We start from the raw sequence: 16401 nt of genomic DNA, 5'->3' as shown, positions 1-16401 counted from the left end.
TCCCCTTTGAACAATTAATTAAGACTGTGCTTAAACTGACACACAATATTTGTAGCGCAACGCAATCTGACTTTAAAAAAATCCCTACGAAAGAATGGCCCTGACTAACATTAACTTATACCTTTCACAAATCACTTACCTCACAAAAATCTTCGTTACTGGAACTACTGCAATACAGCGAGCGCCACTACTGCCAGCTAAATAAAAGGTTAAAACTATGGAAGTCACTAACTACTGATAGGCATAGTTAGCAAATGAAAAATTTTAATAGAGAACAAACAATGTATTTACCTTAATAGTGTTGAAAAATCATAATATACATAGGAGTTCATGACATCCAGTCTTAAAAATTTCCAAACTCCGCCATTTCTCTCCCCACATCCACCACTGCTGGCGGCTCACCTCTAACTGCGCAACGCTACGCGCTGTTCACGTCCAGCTGCCGCTGCCCAACACTACAATGGCAGACAACAATGCAAACTAGCCACAGACTGCACACAGCACAGCCAGTGATTTTCACACAGAGCGCTACGTGGCTTTACCAATAAGAAAACCTAAACAGTCTACTTACAAAGACTTTTAGAAAATTTCCCAGGTTTCAAACCACTTTATGACTACTATCAAAAGGGTGTAGGTAGGATCCTGGCATAAGCCATATCCAAGATGCTACTAGAGGGAGGTTTAAATGAATGTGCACAACAGAAAATAATAAACGCTAAAATGAACATTTGGCCCTGTCTGACTACCCCCTGAAGCAGACCTTAGGATCTCTTAATGGACTTTAACATGTAAATTACAACGTAAACATAAATGAATGAATAAGACAACTAATACTACTAAATGATAAACGTTGTTGCTGCTTATATATTTTTGTATATAAAAAACTGTATATTACATAGTTTACATTTCCTAAGTAAAATTACTAATGCGATCTAATTACAATAACGCGAAATGACTGGCATCATCTAAGTACTAGAAGACACTACTTTTAGAGATGATCTACGGTGGTATGGAACCTCAGTGGAAATAAACTAAGGTGATCACAGCTGTTTAGCTTTTATAGCCCTAATAAGCCGAAGCAATTTCGATATCACCGTTTGTACTGCGTCCGGTACGTCGAAATGATGGTTCTCGTACTCATCTGCGACGATGGAAGAACTCCAGCCACAAATAAACTCTTTCAAACACTAGGACGGCACCAGGCGGTCCTCTGCCTAATATATTCTAATACCGTCTTCTCCTTTCTGTGTTCTACAGACGAGAAACGCGAACTCCCAGCCACAAGGACGGAGTTCAGATAACTTCTCAAAGTAAGTATAGGCAAGGGAACTGCTCCCAACAACTGAAAGCTGTGTACTCAACGACGACTTCCAATCTGGAGATGAATTGAAGCTCAGTATCGTATAGGTTCGCAGCAGTACAGTGCCTAAGTGTTCTAAGTATAAACTCTCCTGACAGGAAAAACAGCAAGTCCGTCTGTCCCAACAAAGCCGATATCGACCGAACGTCACACATGGCCACTCACAACGGAAGACCTCGTCTCTCCACCGCTGCCTTCCCAGCAAGGCTCAGCTCCCCACCATCGTAATTCCGGAAACGAATCATATTCCCGAAACTACGAAATACTTTGCCTCTCTACAGATTCTTCCGAGCACCGACCAAACATATTTTACTATTTTGTCGTCCAGCGCGGAAAGTTTGCGTGGAAATGCGTATACTCATACAATGGTAGGCTTCTGAGTAAAAATCCTTCGAAATAACCCAGACTGCGTGGTTTCCGGGAGGACGCTTCTTCGTTCCTCTCACCTGCGTCCAAGATTTCTAGAGTTCGGAAGTATCATCCAGTTATCCTTCTGGCCCTACTACAATAGCGGCCGTTCGCCCCTGTTTTGTCTTCACGCTCAGGTGTCCAGACTGTCCGTCTCGGTACTTCCTGTGTGGAGCTGAACCACCATGCCTGTGGTGGCCCTCCACCCAGGGCTTGAGTTGCACCTGCCATTTCATCTCCACTGCAGTTCCAACCTCTACTAGTATAGGCAATCATTCATTACGCCGTTCTGATAATAAATACACTGCATCACTTTTCATTCAATAAGCGTTAACAGTTATTTACAAGGCGTATGTGGCAATGTCGGTCTCCTTTATATATTCATATATAAGAGGTGCAACCTATCACATGATACTTAATTGTGTTAGTAGATCAGTGACAAAGAATGTGGATGGGTGCTTGTAAGATGCGAAATTATAGCTACCTTACAGATGAAAGAGGAAGAAAAGCGTGATGTGTTAGAATTGGTCTCTGAGCACTATGCGACTTAACTTCTGAGGTCATCAGTCACCTAGAACTTAGAACTAATTAAACCTAACCAACCTAAGGGCATCACACACATCCATGCCCGAGGCAGGATTCGAACCGGCGACCGTATCGGTCGCTCGGCTCCAGACTGTAGCGCCTAGAACCGTGTTAGAATTGCAACAACATTCCTATTGCATTTCTCCAGATATCGATGAGTATGTCTGTTGGCTCCAATGTATTTATTTATTAATTTTCGTGTTCAGCTCATCTTCAGTTGCGGACGTATTCTCTTTGACATATTCCTCACAGCAGAGGAAGGTCATCCTTGAATCTAATATGGCCCCATTTCGGACGAATATAGAGACTGTGTGTGTCTGGAGAGGAGATGGAGTCTACTTGTGGGGTGTGACAGCTGGTAGGTATACCCCACAGCGCCAACGGGCTTGGCGCTGCGCCACTTACTCGTGTAAAATGCTCTTTGCTCAGATAACAGCTGCCCCAGGAAGATAATAACATTAAACTGGTGGAAGATATTTGCCGCTGGCAGGGCTATAACGCCCAAACGCGCAAATCGCAAGCTGAACCTCATCACAGAGCTGAGCTCATCGACATCCTTTTGCTATGAAAGGTGCGGTACATGAACGTGGTCGATTAACCATGCTGTTTACTGGTGTCTGTGGCGGGGAAAAATTCGATGCTCTAACGAAATAATGTGCAACCAGTTGCGTTTTGCTGTATGCACCTCATTGATGACACTCGCAAACAATGTGACAAGATCCTGAAGACGGGCCAGAAATCAGATTTCTTTTCTGCAGCTGGTTGCCGGCAGAAGTGCCCGTGCGGTTCTAGGCTCTGCAGTCTGGAACCGCGAGACCGCTACAGTCGCAGATTCGAATCCTGCCTCAGGCACGGTTGTGTGTGATGTCCTTAGGTTAGTTAGGTTTAACTAGTTCTCAGTTCTAGGGAACTAATGACCTCAGAAGTTGAGTCCCATAGTGCTCAGAACCATTTGAACTATTTTGCAGCTGGTTGCTTATTATTCCGTCGCATACTACAGCTCCTGGTTAAAACATTAAATTCGGTGCTGTTCGCCACGTTGTTTCATTGGATTCACACAACACCCCGTTCTGCATGAGCTGCTCCAGCGTTTCAGCATATCTTTCTTACGCTGTCATAAAATGCCAAAAACTGACCACCATTTCGGTGCCAAAACCCTACAAGCTAGGCATGAATTCTAAGTAAAAGATTACTGGCTGACAATACTGACACTAGTAATGACAGTATTCGTTAAACTGACACTTCACCTTACATATACACATGTAAAAAGAAAATCGAAAGACCGAAACAGAATTGTCTGACATAAACGACAGTTAGCAGGCATGTTCCTACATCTGAAAGATGGCATAATCTCAAATGTCGCATCAGTTGAATAAGAGTGGAGCTAGTGGCCCCGCTATGAGGGTTCAAGTGAGGTGTGCTTCAAACGTGCGATGTAACAGTAGCGGTCGTGGGCGTTAGTTGCCTTTAGCAGTGGGAGTTGCTTTTAAGGCGACAAAGACGCCATTACCAACACCCCACTGAGTTTGAAGGAGGTCATGTAATACGGCTACGAGACGCCGGATGTTCCTTCTGCAGAAGGACTTGGCAGGAATGTAGACACTGTGTGTGGTTCCTGGCAGCTGTGGTCACGGGAATGTACAGTCGCCAGAAGACAGGGCTCCAAACAGCCACGTGGCTCTGCCGAGAGGGAAGACCGTCGTGATTGGCGTATGGCTCTGGCACATTGTAATGCATCTGCAGCAGCAATCTGAGCAGCAGTTGGCACCACAGTGGATATTGGTGGTACTATGGGACCAAACTGCTGTGGTCATCGGTCCCTAAGCTTACCCACTATTTAATCTAACTTATGCTAAGGACGACATACACACCCATGCCTGAAGGAGGACTCGAACTTCTGAGGGGAGGAGCTGCGCGGCTACCCCGCGCTGCAGGCATCACAGTGACACAACAAAGTGTTGTACATCGGTTACTTCGAGGACAGCTCCGAGCCAGAGGACCTGTAGCGTGCCTTCCACTGACCCTAAACCGCCGCCATTTGCGACCTCAGTGGCGTCAAGTGAGAGCTCATTGGAGGGCAGGGTGTGTTTTCTGATGACAGCTGGTTCTGCCTCGGTGCCACTCACGGCCGTGTGTTGTTCAGTAGGGGGCCATTTGACGGCCTGCAGCCAACCAATCTGTATGCTAGTCTCGCAGGACCTACACCCTAAGTTTTGGTCCGGGAGGATGCACTCTCGTGGTTATCCCACACACCCGGATTGCAAATTTGTATGTCGATCACGTGATTCGACCTGTTGCGCTGCCATTCATGATCAGCATTCCAGGGGGTGTTTTCCAAGAGGATAACGCTCGCCCATACACTGCTGTTGTAAGCAAACATGCTCTACAGATTGTCGACATGTTGCTGTGGCCTGCAGTCGAGCACACGTGGGACACCATCGGACGACAAATCCAGCGTCATCCACAAACAGCATTAACAGTCCCTGAATCCACCATCACACAAACTGACCTTCAGCACCTCTACAACACAATGCGTGCACGTTTGCATCCTTGCATTCGCCGTTCTTGCGGTTACGTCGGTTGTCAATGTACCAGCAACTCCCTTTTGCAATGGTTTATCTCACATTTACATTAATCTGTATCTTGCAATGTTAATCGCTTAAATATATTACCTCGACAAATGTATTCTTGAAATTTCGTTAGTATACACTACTAAATTTTGGATGTAGCAATGGTCTTCCCTTCAGTGTTCATATAAATCTAGCGTAAAATCTCTTGCCATGAAACAAAGAAAATTATGTAAGAATAAATGAAATACTCAACATAGATAACAACTTCATGCAGTTTTATTTTCTTGAGTGAATATGGAGTAGCCTAATGGTTCGACATAGATTGACAATAAAATACGTAAAAACCTACCATCCACGAAAGCAGCATGGACTGTGATTTTGCTTGTTTCGTTAATAGCTGTTATCCAGCAGATGGTTCAAGGCACTTGACTAACTCATTTAAGCCGGCCGGTGTGGCCGTGCGGTTCTAGGCGCTACAGTCTGGAGCCGAGCAACCGCTACGGTCGCAGGTTCGAATCCTGCGTCGGGCATGGATGTGTGTGATGTCCTTAGGCTCGTTAGGTTTAATTAGTTCTAAGTTCTAGGCGACTGACAACCTCAGAAGTTAAGTGGCATAGTGCTCAGAGCCATTTTTAACTTAATTAATATTTGACATGTTATCAGTTTTGCTGTAGTCTCTAACTTCGGTGTTTTTATTGATACAACTATGAATGACATTTTATTAGACACATCACACTGTGATTATTTGAAATGCTTGGTTTTGATCTACCATCTTCTCCTGAATAATAACAGATCATATACTTATTTAAGAATGTCCACCTTTCGTAGGCCTCAAATTCTCTCCAGTGTCCAGAGTCACCCACTCCAGGGAAGGCGAGCTGCCGGCAGACCTACGACGGCAACTGGGCAAAACCTGCTGGTATGGTAACTGCCTTGACACCCCCTTCCTTGCTGAGCACTCAGGCCTGCCAGAGGAAATCCCATACTGTGCTCAACAGCTACTCCATCTAGAACAGCACTCACATGTAACTTTGAAAACATTTTCGTCAGTTCCTCATTTATCCAGCATACGCTTTAACTTATGGCTTCCAGAACAGTTCGTGCATAAGCTTCAGGAGTTTAACATTAACTACAAGTTTCGATGTTTATATCAAAGCACTGGCCTGACCGAAGCAGTCGGCCACTAGGTACGTGTCATTCATAGATATTGTCAGAGTATGAGATGTGTTTCCTTAAAAAAATTTACTTTATTACTGAAAGAGTAAGTATTAATTCTATTACATCATATGTGTTAGCCCTGGGTGGGGGGTGTGGTTTTGTAGCATTAGGTACACATTATTCGCGCCAAATTGTAGTACATGTTTCTAGTATGGACAACTTGAAAACGAATGGGAGGGGACACGATGTTTGGGAGGAGCAGATACTAAAGATAAATTTATTGTCTGTAGTCAAAGCAACCATTGTACTGTTTAGATACATGGCCGGAATGTGTACCGGTAACGTATCACAGCAACACTTCTTGGAGGAAGATGCAACTATAGCGCGAAAAATTGATCAATATAGGTTTCACAATTCTATTACCAAGGCCGAAACTACAGCAATAAAATAAAGTACATTTGATTATTAATGACCGGATTTCACGTTATTCTGCATCTTCCTTTTTGTGCAGACATATTTCGCGATATGTATGGATATCATGAAAATGCTTTCCATCAGGGCTACTAAATAATATGTAAGCACTTCTTACCACACACTTACTAGCACGTTCTTTCATTCAATGCACCAAAGCTTGTCCTACTTCCGGCATGGAAATTTTAGCTCTTAAATTTATTTCGGAGACATCTGTTGGTCATCTACGTCACTATCGTTGGCCGTTTCTTTACGAGAGTAACTGCCTACGATTTCTTCGTGTCAGAGAACCTGCAGTCGGTGTATTGGAGTATTTCAGTCCTAACGAACCACATACTGCACTGTTTAAACGTTCATCTGAGAGGTTAAGAACAATTTTATTCTTCAGTCCTTACTGGTGTTTGCCTTTGATGCGTGTTTAATTTTGATGTATCAGTTCGCATCTATCCTAAATCTCCATAGCAAGCCCCAAACATTCACAGTGCTATCCATGACTTGTGTGGCGAGATTAAATGCAAAGAATTTTTCGAACAGGAATTACGCTCATCAGATGATGGTACAGATTTATTCCAAACTGGGGTTGTGTAGCTGTGGCTAGGGATAAATAACGAAACGTATAAGCAGTGAGTGTGCCGTGAATTACGTAGGACATGAGATCTACTTAATGGCACTACTTTCAGTTCCTAGTATCCGTTGGTTTTCTCCTACCGCACGTAATATTCTGGAGAACACAATTTGTTTTCCCATAACCTCTCATACCTTGCAACACCCAGTACCAAGGCGATGGTCTGGAAGATTGCGTGTGACATGATACGAAATGTTTACTGGAGTTCCTATTGGGACATTGGGAATGAATAGCAGAGGACCCGAAAAAACTAAACTACAGCCAAGAAGTGCTCACCATCCAGAGTAGCTTAACTTGGGAAGGTGGACGAGAATCAGTGCATTCAAAGATGTACGGTTGTATGGGTGTCCCTCCAGAGACACAGAATTCACAATTGTCGGCCGAAACCGGACAATATTTCATGCAAGGATGGCCTTCCTGCACTGTGTACAATGCGGCAATGAAATTACGTGTGTAAGTGGTGGTGGAATGTTGGTCTGTTTCTACTGTAGACTGTCCGTTCCACCCTCCACTGGATTCAGCAGTTGATATTCCCGCTAAACTGGAGCCACACGCTTTTTGGAAAATGCCCATAATGCAGAAATAACTCGTGTCGGCATTTTAGTGAGAAATTGAAATGGGCTGTCCTATTTGCTATGTCAATTTTCAAGTTCTTTGGACCATAAATGTGAGTGCAGTTGTGAATGTGACAAATGCACTCAACTCTTGTAGCATCGGCATAACCATATTCGTTGTAGGTCTGTTCCCGAGATCACAGGTGTCACTTATTTTCCAGTCAGTAGCAGGCAGTGTGTGTAGGGCAGTCTGGCTGTGTACTCAGCTGGAAACTGGACTGCCGTGTGTTGGAGACAGCATTAGCTAAGAAGGACATTGTACTAACATATTTCGAGTAATGATAACAAGTTCCTATTTCATATATTTGTAACTGTGTAGTTTGTTATTGTTATGACACTGCGTGTGGCTGCAGGTTATAGGGGAAATTTCATAATGCAACATAAGGTTTTGTCCTATAATTGAAACACATGATAAGGAAAGTAACTGTACATGGGAAATTTATTAAGAAATATTTTGCTAACCTGTGTAGTTGTGAGAATTTTATGGAAGAATGTATTGCTATTGTGGCTTAATAAAGCACACTTATACTTGGAATCTTTGTTCTCATTTATCAGTGGTGGACTTTAGTTCATCATTTTTCATTCTTTACCTTTGTGAATGTGTCTGCGTACTGCAACTACACACTGCGAATTGCATACTGGAGAAACATTTTTATGGAAACTGATAAGATACCGCTTGCACTGAATATCTTTATCAAGTGCGGTAGATGAAATTTGGTTTTTGACAGTTCCATCATTATCATAATAGTAACAGGTTGCAGAACAGACGAGCCTTCTGTTTGCACAGATAGGCCAACAAGTGTAATTACCAGCAAAGTTAATGCCCTCTGTAAGGTACAGTGACTGTCAGAATGTATCCGTTAAAATCCGTTTCAGATCGCTAAAAGATTTCAGAAAGTTGATATTTTGTCAATTTTCAAGCACTTTTAACACAAGGTCAGATGTGTAAAATTTTATGTTCTCTTGCTCTATGATTACAATAACAGTTCTGATAGAGTAATTGTTTGCAACTCTAAAGATAAAAATTAACAATATTCACGGCCAACATTTTAATGTGAGTCGTTTTGCAGTCAAATAGCATTTGTAAAAACGGACTGCTCTCTCGCAGGCGAATTGACTTTCTGGCTAGCGTGGATTCTGCTTCGTGTAGCGTGTGCTTCACGTACTTCCGCTCAAAATGTAATCTTAACGCATTTCTGTTGCCCTGCACGGAGATTTACGTATCTCTATAGCAAAATAAATTTTAATAATTTCTCAGATACCAACCATACATTCACAAACATAAGTTTAAATAAATAGTATCACATTTCAGAATATAGGATGTCCCGTTATTGAGCAGTTACCAGTAGTGAATACTGGCGTTTTTGACGATTCGAGGAAAGGAAGTGGAGTTATGGGCTGTTTCCACTCTGCTGAAGCGTGCTGTACCGTTCCAATGTGAGGAAATAGCAGACAACACCAGACAAAGGGCGTCAGGTGCATTCCGTATTTTCGGCAAGGGGCATAAGATTGCGCTGTTTTAGTTCCATAAAGAGCGTTTAATATCATGGCGGAGGTGTGTAAGATTGTGTCTGAGATGGAAGTCATAGTTGCACACAAAGAAATCAGACGTCAGTTTATATCTGCCACATATGGGGAATATCTGGGAAAAAGAAGCACTCAAGATAACTGCGATACTTCCCGAAGACGTTTCTCCTCTGTTTTCAGGACAGCTGCTGTTTCTAAGAAACTCAATTAAAATGGATGTGGCAGCTATGGAAAGTTTTAAAAGAAAATATCGGCAATGAGATGGTCTATGTGGGTTGGCACCATGCATCCATTTGCTGAGAATTTACCAGGATTACAAAGGCTGGTTGAACTTGCTAATAACTTGGACTGCGGGAGCAACATATTGAACTAAGGAGCATTCAGAAGTATTTGAAATTGTTATCTGGAATAAACATACATATAGTTGTACTTCAAACCAGAGAAACTACAAGACATGCAAATAGTATTAATACGTGTCTCGGAGAAGAATTAAATCAACTGAGAAATGTTAGGATACTATCTACGCAGGAAGTTGTGAAGTAGCAGAAAATATTGGAATATCACCTGAACTGAATGTAATGATTGATGACAGAGACAAACGGCAAGGCAGAAGAAAACGATTTGTTGATGAAGCACCAGATGACGATTTAAACCAGAGCTGGAAGAACAGTTTTAACTAAATGTTTCCCATTTTAATAGACAGCTGTAAGAAACTAGAGTGTACTGTGAGCAGCCACACACAGCACAAACATATTGTTTCCTGTGCAACGACGTAAGGAAAACGACGAATCTTCCTAGAGTGTAGCCGTTAGTAGGGAGGGTCTCAGATAAGAAATTTTGGTGTTGAAAAGATTCATGAAGGGAATGTTGGGTCTGAGCGACTTCTTCTGCGTCTTTTAAATGCTCTTCGTAAGTGCAATTTTAACGATCTACTGCAAAAACACGATGACGGCCTTACGGACTGTTCTGCAACAGGGTCACAGTTTGTCTGGTGGTTGCATTATATTAGGATTATAAAAGAGGTGACTCCTAAACAAACTAGAGAGAAAGTACAGTTTGGTGAAGTATCGAATTTGTACAAACAGCTGTGGGGGTACTGTGAGGGGTGAGGTTGTGCTCTAAATGTGTTTAGTTAAATGTGGACAGACTGTATATTTCCTGATGACAGGCGCGTTATGGGGGATGGATGTTGCTACTAATATCTCATTGTAATTAGACACTGGGAGTATGGTAGTATACAATGTATGCTGAATATGCTGAAGTAAAGTAAGTGTGATATCAGAAGGGAAAATTCGGTTGATACAACTCATATAACAGTGCATGTTGCAAAATAAAGTAGTCTGATACAGCACCTTATAGACTGCTGTGAAATACTTTTCAGCAATCAGATATCATAGAACAGTTGTGTTTGTTCACAATGACCTGTTGACTTTTGCCAAGTTTAATCTGGAAGAGTACTCACGACATTTTTCTTGAGAGATAGATTGTCTGTTGTTATCTGAATTATTTTGCTGTTATCTGGCGTTGTCTTAGTTTTGCTACAGCGTTGCTTAGAGTATTTTTGTGCTGTATGCTACTTGAGGAGGGCTGAAATTAGTGAGTCACAATTGGATTGAGTTATTTGCTTCTTTATTTAAAAAATTGTGAATACTGCTCTTCTACAAATTGTTTCAGTTCTCTTTTCTCGCACAGAGTTCGTTGTACTGGCTGCCTCATGACAGCATCTCCACCACCCGCCTGTAGCCCGACTCCCTGGCGATCTCCAGTGCTGTCTCCCCATCATCACCAGTTGTGGCCCCCCTGTCGGCCCCCGCGTCGAGCAACGCAGCCGCCACTTCTGCCTTGCCATAGGCTGCTGCAAGATGCAGAGGCCTCCACCCTCTGCAATCTCTGGCGTTGGGGTCGGCGGTCGCCCGCAGCAGCAGCCGCGCGACAGCGGCGCCTCCCTGCTCTGCAGCCAGGTGCAGAGGCGTCCTCTGCTTGCCCTTGATCTCCCTGGCGTCCACCGCCGCCCCTGCCTCCAGCAGCAGCCTCGCCGCCTCGACGTCTCCCCTGCGCGCTGCCCAGTGCAGGGCGGTCCGCCCCTCCAGCCCGGCCCTCGCCCCCACGTCTGCCCCAGCGGCGAGCAGCGCCCTCAGCTGCCCCACTGCCCTCTTCCCAGCCGCATGGACCAGCCTCATGTTTCTCGTCTTTGCAGAGAGCCTCCTGCACAAAACACAAACTGCCACTCTCTGTTACAAACATACAACACACCCACATAACGAGGAAAACTGCCGCACGAGGAAAAAAAATGGTTCAAATGGCTCTGAGCACTATGGGACTTAACATCTATGGTCATCAGTCCCCTAGAACTTAGAACTACTTAAACCTAACTAACCTAAGGACATCACACAACACCCAGTCATCACGAGGCAGAGAAAATCCCTGACCCCGCCGGGAATCGAACCGCACGAGGAAACAACTGTTGTGAATACAAAAGTGTCATGAAACAAGCCTACAATATAAGCTACAGCTTATCTGTTCTATCCGCCCTCATAAAAAATTCTTCACTCATCGTCCATTACAAATAGCATTACACAACCTCTGAAAGAATTACGTTGTAACATTTTGTCACACTCATCCCTCGAATTCAGCTCCATTTCTATCATGACGCTACAGCTAACCAGTCGCTAACCTCCAATACAGATCAGGCTTGTTGCAGCTAATACTACTACTCTGTCTGCAGCTTCACTGCCAGAGGTCACACACAAGAAGAATCCCATACCTTGGTTTTCCAAGACACACTTTCCTGATATGCGGCCACAAAATTTTCACTGCAGTTACCGGCAGTTTTCTTGACACAGCCTCACCAAATACTGAAACTTTCTGACAGACAACCATGCCTTCGAAACATTTCAGACGTAACATACAGCATAGTGGCCACTCCACCCCCATAAAAAAAAACTGTGTGCGAGTGTGTGTGCGCACATCACATTTTGTGTGGCTGATAGCATGTGCACATGTATTTAACGTGTACTACCATGCACAAAAGCATCTGTACAATCTGATTTGTTGTCCATCTTCGCGTTTTCGCGGTGTAAAGACTGTGCCATGAAGTTTCTGGCATCCAGCAGCATAAATTCAGCCTCTTCTCCTAATATTTTGGCTGAACACCGTCCAGCCATCTCCAGAGTGAGCCGAGGTGACTGACCCTCCCGCACTTGCTCCGTCCTTTTACGCAGTGGTTCGGTCCTCGGGTTTAAAAGGACGGACCAAGCACTGCAGCGTCAGTCACCTCGGCTCACTCTGAAGATGGCTGGACGGTATTCAGCCGAAATATTAGAAGAGGCTGAATTTATGTGGTTTCATACCCTAAACTTTGTGGAACGACCTGAATTGTGATTCGCCTCATTTGTGATCAGTCCACATGACATTGTTCATCTGCTCTGTTTTCGGTACAGTCTTTGCCTATACAGAATGTTCACTGCATGGGGCCACGAGAGACAACTGCTCTGTGCGATGCAAATTAATACTTCGATAATGCAATTACCAGAAACATGTTATTGGGGATTACATAGCCATTACGCTTGCAAATTGAAATTTATTGCAAAAATGAACCTTCAAAGCAACTTCCACCTTCAAATTACACGACGATTTTTATTTTACTGCGCTACTGTCTGGGAATTCAATCGAGCAATTAAGGACGACATATTTTTAAGTATGGTTTCAGTCACAAGTAAGAAAGAGTGTGCACGTTCAAACTTGAAATGACCTGACGCAGATATGTGTTTACCGGATATTCCAACACTTAATCGTATGGTTAACTAAGCACAGTCAAACGTCAGAAATCATTTTTCAGCAGCAGTGAGATGACAAACTGAAATGAGGAGACTAAAGTCTTGTCTTATGGGGATTCCAACCCAGCACCTACCGACGTTGACATCTATAACCCGTTCATTATAGGAATAAACCTGGTGTAAACAAATGCAAACGCGATGACTGGTCAGAAGCCGTAGCACACGTACACTGGTGTTGTTAACACTTTTGGAAGTAGGACCTACTTATGTATTAGGTATCTTATTACTAACTTACGTTAAATGAAACTTTAAGATATTCAAATGCATTAAGAGCCATCAAAGTTTTTGTTAGTCACGCTTTAGCCACAAAGTTGTTACTTCAAAAATCGTGTACAGTCACAGCCTCTGCAGCGTTGTGCTCTGATTGTCGTGCTGTTAATGCGCAGTATGAAACTGGCTGAGGCTGCTCTGTTCCGTGGTGAAAAATGCGCATGAATCACGGTTAAAAAGTGCCGAGAAATAGGCTGTTCCTAATGTTTTTTCATAGATTTAGAGAGATAATCGGCTTTGTGGTTTTTCCAGAGTTGTACATAATGCAGTTGTTTACAAGAAACTGCCGCCTGTGCCGCAGCGCCGCTTGTGTCGAAGCCGCTCAGCTCAGTCTTGTTGGTGTATCGGCCGGAGTCGCATCGTAGTCGGCGTAGCGGAGTTTGTCGTCGTTTTGCTCTCGGCGGCGGTGTTTTCTGCCGCGCCATGGTGTCCGTCGAGTCTCCAAAATCTGTTCCTCGTCGAGCCACTGTTCGTTTCAGTTTTGACGCGTCGTGTTCAACCTGGCTCCTTAGAAATTCAGGATTGGTTGGCTGATGTTATCCGTGGTACACCTGATCAGGTAGATACTGCTTACTTCGATTCTGATTTGTATGCATTCTTTGTGAAGTTTTATGATCCCGTTCAAGCAGAGAGACATCTCTCCCGGGTTGGTTCTAAAGTGTTGTTTACACATCGCGATGGTTCCGTTAGTCAAGTCCTCCTTGAAAATGTGGCACTCGAGTACACTCCGGTTAGAATTTATTTCCTGAAGTGGACGATTCATTTCTTAAAACAGCGTTGCTTCCGTTTGGAGTCATACGGCACGTCCGATGGGAACGCCGGTCAGCACAACGTCGCTTGCAGTGTTATAATGGTATCCGGACTGTCAAAGTGAAGTGAATTCTTTAATTTTAATTGATTGCCTTCAGTAAGTACTTTGGAAAAAAAAGGAGTGACTATTTTCGTTTTTTGAAGGAATACACTGCCATTTGAGTGTATAATTTCGGTGTTTTTCCTGTGTCTGGAAAAAAAAAGAAAAATTAAAATTGGTCGCGGTATTGTACTGTGGGGTGAGCGAGCAATAATAAAAAAAAAAAAAAAAAAATGTGTCTGCCATCTAAGTATGACATCCCGCGCCCGGGTTCCCGGGTTCGATTCACGGCGGGGTAAGGGATTTTCTCTGCCTCGTGATGACGGGGTGTTGTGTGATGTCCTTAGGTTAGCTAGGTTTAAGTAGTTCTAAGTTCTAGGGGACTGATGACCATAGATGTTAAGTCCCATAGTGCTCAGAGCCATTTTTAGCCAGATGACATCCTGCGTTCGAGCCCCGGTCGGGAAGAAAAAAAGAAACAAAGTGGTAATTGTAAAAAAAAGAGGTAATCGTCATACATTCTAAACTTACAGTCGCGTGTTCGCGTCCGAGTGTATCGACCTTTTTTTTTTTTTTTAACTACATTTCGGCCCTCGTCTAAAGTTACGAGTCAGATAGAAAATCTAACATAATTCGCTTCACATTCTACCCAACAGTAACACAAAAAAAAGTGTCGGCTAGTCGGTAGCGTAACTGAATGCAAACCACACGCGGTTATTCGTGCGTTTGTTTAAATCTCCTCAGTATCATTTTTTTTCCTCGTTCAATTTGAAATACCTACATCTCGCAATTATAGAACTACTCATCATTTTTTAAGAATAATGCATGTCTTCTTGTTTCTAATTACATACTGGACGAGATTTCCAGTTCCCATTTCAAATACAAATTCTTAATTATTATATGTTTTATGAAATACTGTTCATAAAAGTTGTTTAAATTAAAAAATATAATAGTTTAATTTTTAATGCAAAAATGAGAAACCAAATCCTGTTTATTTGGACTATGTCCATCGTTTTATGCCACAGAGGTAGACTAGTATCGTACAAACACGTAATATGAACCCAACAGAACTGAGCTGGAGCCAATCAACGGGATTTGGCCCGAGAAGTAACAAGACTGTTAAGCTGTCAGACGTACCGGAACTAACGCACTCAGCTTTTTCACGTCACTGTCGTACGCTGGCGCCTTGTAGAAAGGGTTCATCATAAAAGAATAAGAGAAAATGCTCTGCCTGGTTGGCTTCGTGGATTCTAGCAGCAGGTGAACTGAATGTTTTTCTCGGATTCGGGTAAGGAAGGAGCTAAGAGATTACCAGACGACTGACTATAAGAAATACTTCAGTGGCTTCAATATTTACCTGTACAGTGAAATGCTTCACTCTTCTCTCACGTTACACACAGATTATACAGAAAAAATACCATGTGGCTCAGCCAGGAATTTTCATCATTCTTGCTGTCTGCCGCTCGTGGTCTTGAGATAGCGTTCTCGCTCCCCGCGCACGGGGTCCCGGGTTCGATTCACGGCCGAGTCAGGGATTTTCTGTGCCTCGAGATAACTGCGTGTTGTGTGTCCATCATCATTGACGAAAGCAAGTCGCCGAAGTGGCGTCAACTAAAAAGAACTTACGGCGGCGGAACTGCCCCGCATGGGGCCTCCCGGCCAACAATGCCATATGATCATTTCATTTTTTGCATCATTCTTGTTTATAATTACTATAAAACATTAGCCAAAAACGATAACGTGTTGCGGTTTGCGTCTAGTCGTCTAAGGAGCGTATTGAGGAAGATTTGCAGTGTATTATTTCATTCTGCTTAAAGATTAAATGACATTCGAAGCTGTATTGCTCCTCTGCTCGTCTCTCGTTACGTGTGAACTGCAGCTGGGCACGCCACACCAGGCTAGCTGCACCAGCTGACCGGCCAGTGCTGTCCAAGATAAAGGCACCGGTAAAGCTGTTGTCGCGTATTGTCGCACAGTCCATGTGCGCGTAACGCACCACACAGAACATACCCTTATTACCGTACCTGACAGTACTTCAGACAGCTTGGCTGCAGTTCCACGTGAAAAGAAATCCAATGAGGTTCCAGAAAATGCCGAAGAATACATAGTGCAATGTTTACATCAGGT

At 43.4% G+C, this 16401-nt stretch overlaps 1 protein-coding gene across 1 annotated transcript in view; it reads right to left on the bottom strand.

The window, feature by feature from the left end:
- Positions 1 to 10930: 10930 nt before the first annotated feature.
- LOC124553834 (ankyrin repeat domain-containing protein 65-like) overlaps positions 10931 to 16401 on the bottom strand; it is a 42871-nt gene continuing 37400 nt past the window's right edge. Inside the window, exon 3 of the mRNA XM_047127824.1 lies at positions 10931 to 11523. Coding sequence (XP_046983780.1) covers positions 11031 to 11523 — 493 coding nt within the window. The 3' untranslated portion in view covers positions 10931 to 11030. The remainder of the gene's footprint in view (positions 11524 to 16401) is intronic.

Source organism: Schistocerca americana, chromosome 11, assembly GCF_021461395.2.
Source record: "Schistocerca americana isolate TAMUIC-IGC-003095 chromosome 11, iqSchAmer2.1, whole genome shotgun sequence".
NCBI classification, from domain to species: Eukaryota; Metazoa; Arthropoda; class Insecta; order Orthoptera; family Acrididae; genus Schistocerca; species Schistocerca americana.
This window is presented reverse-complemented; position numbering and strand designations above follow the sequence as displayed.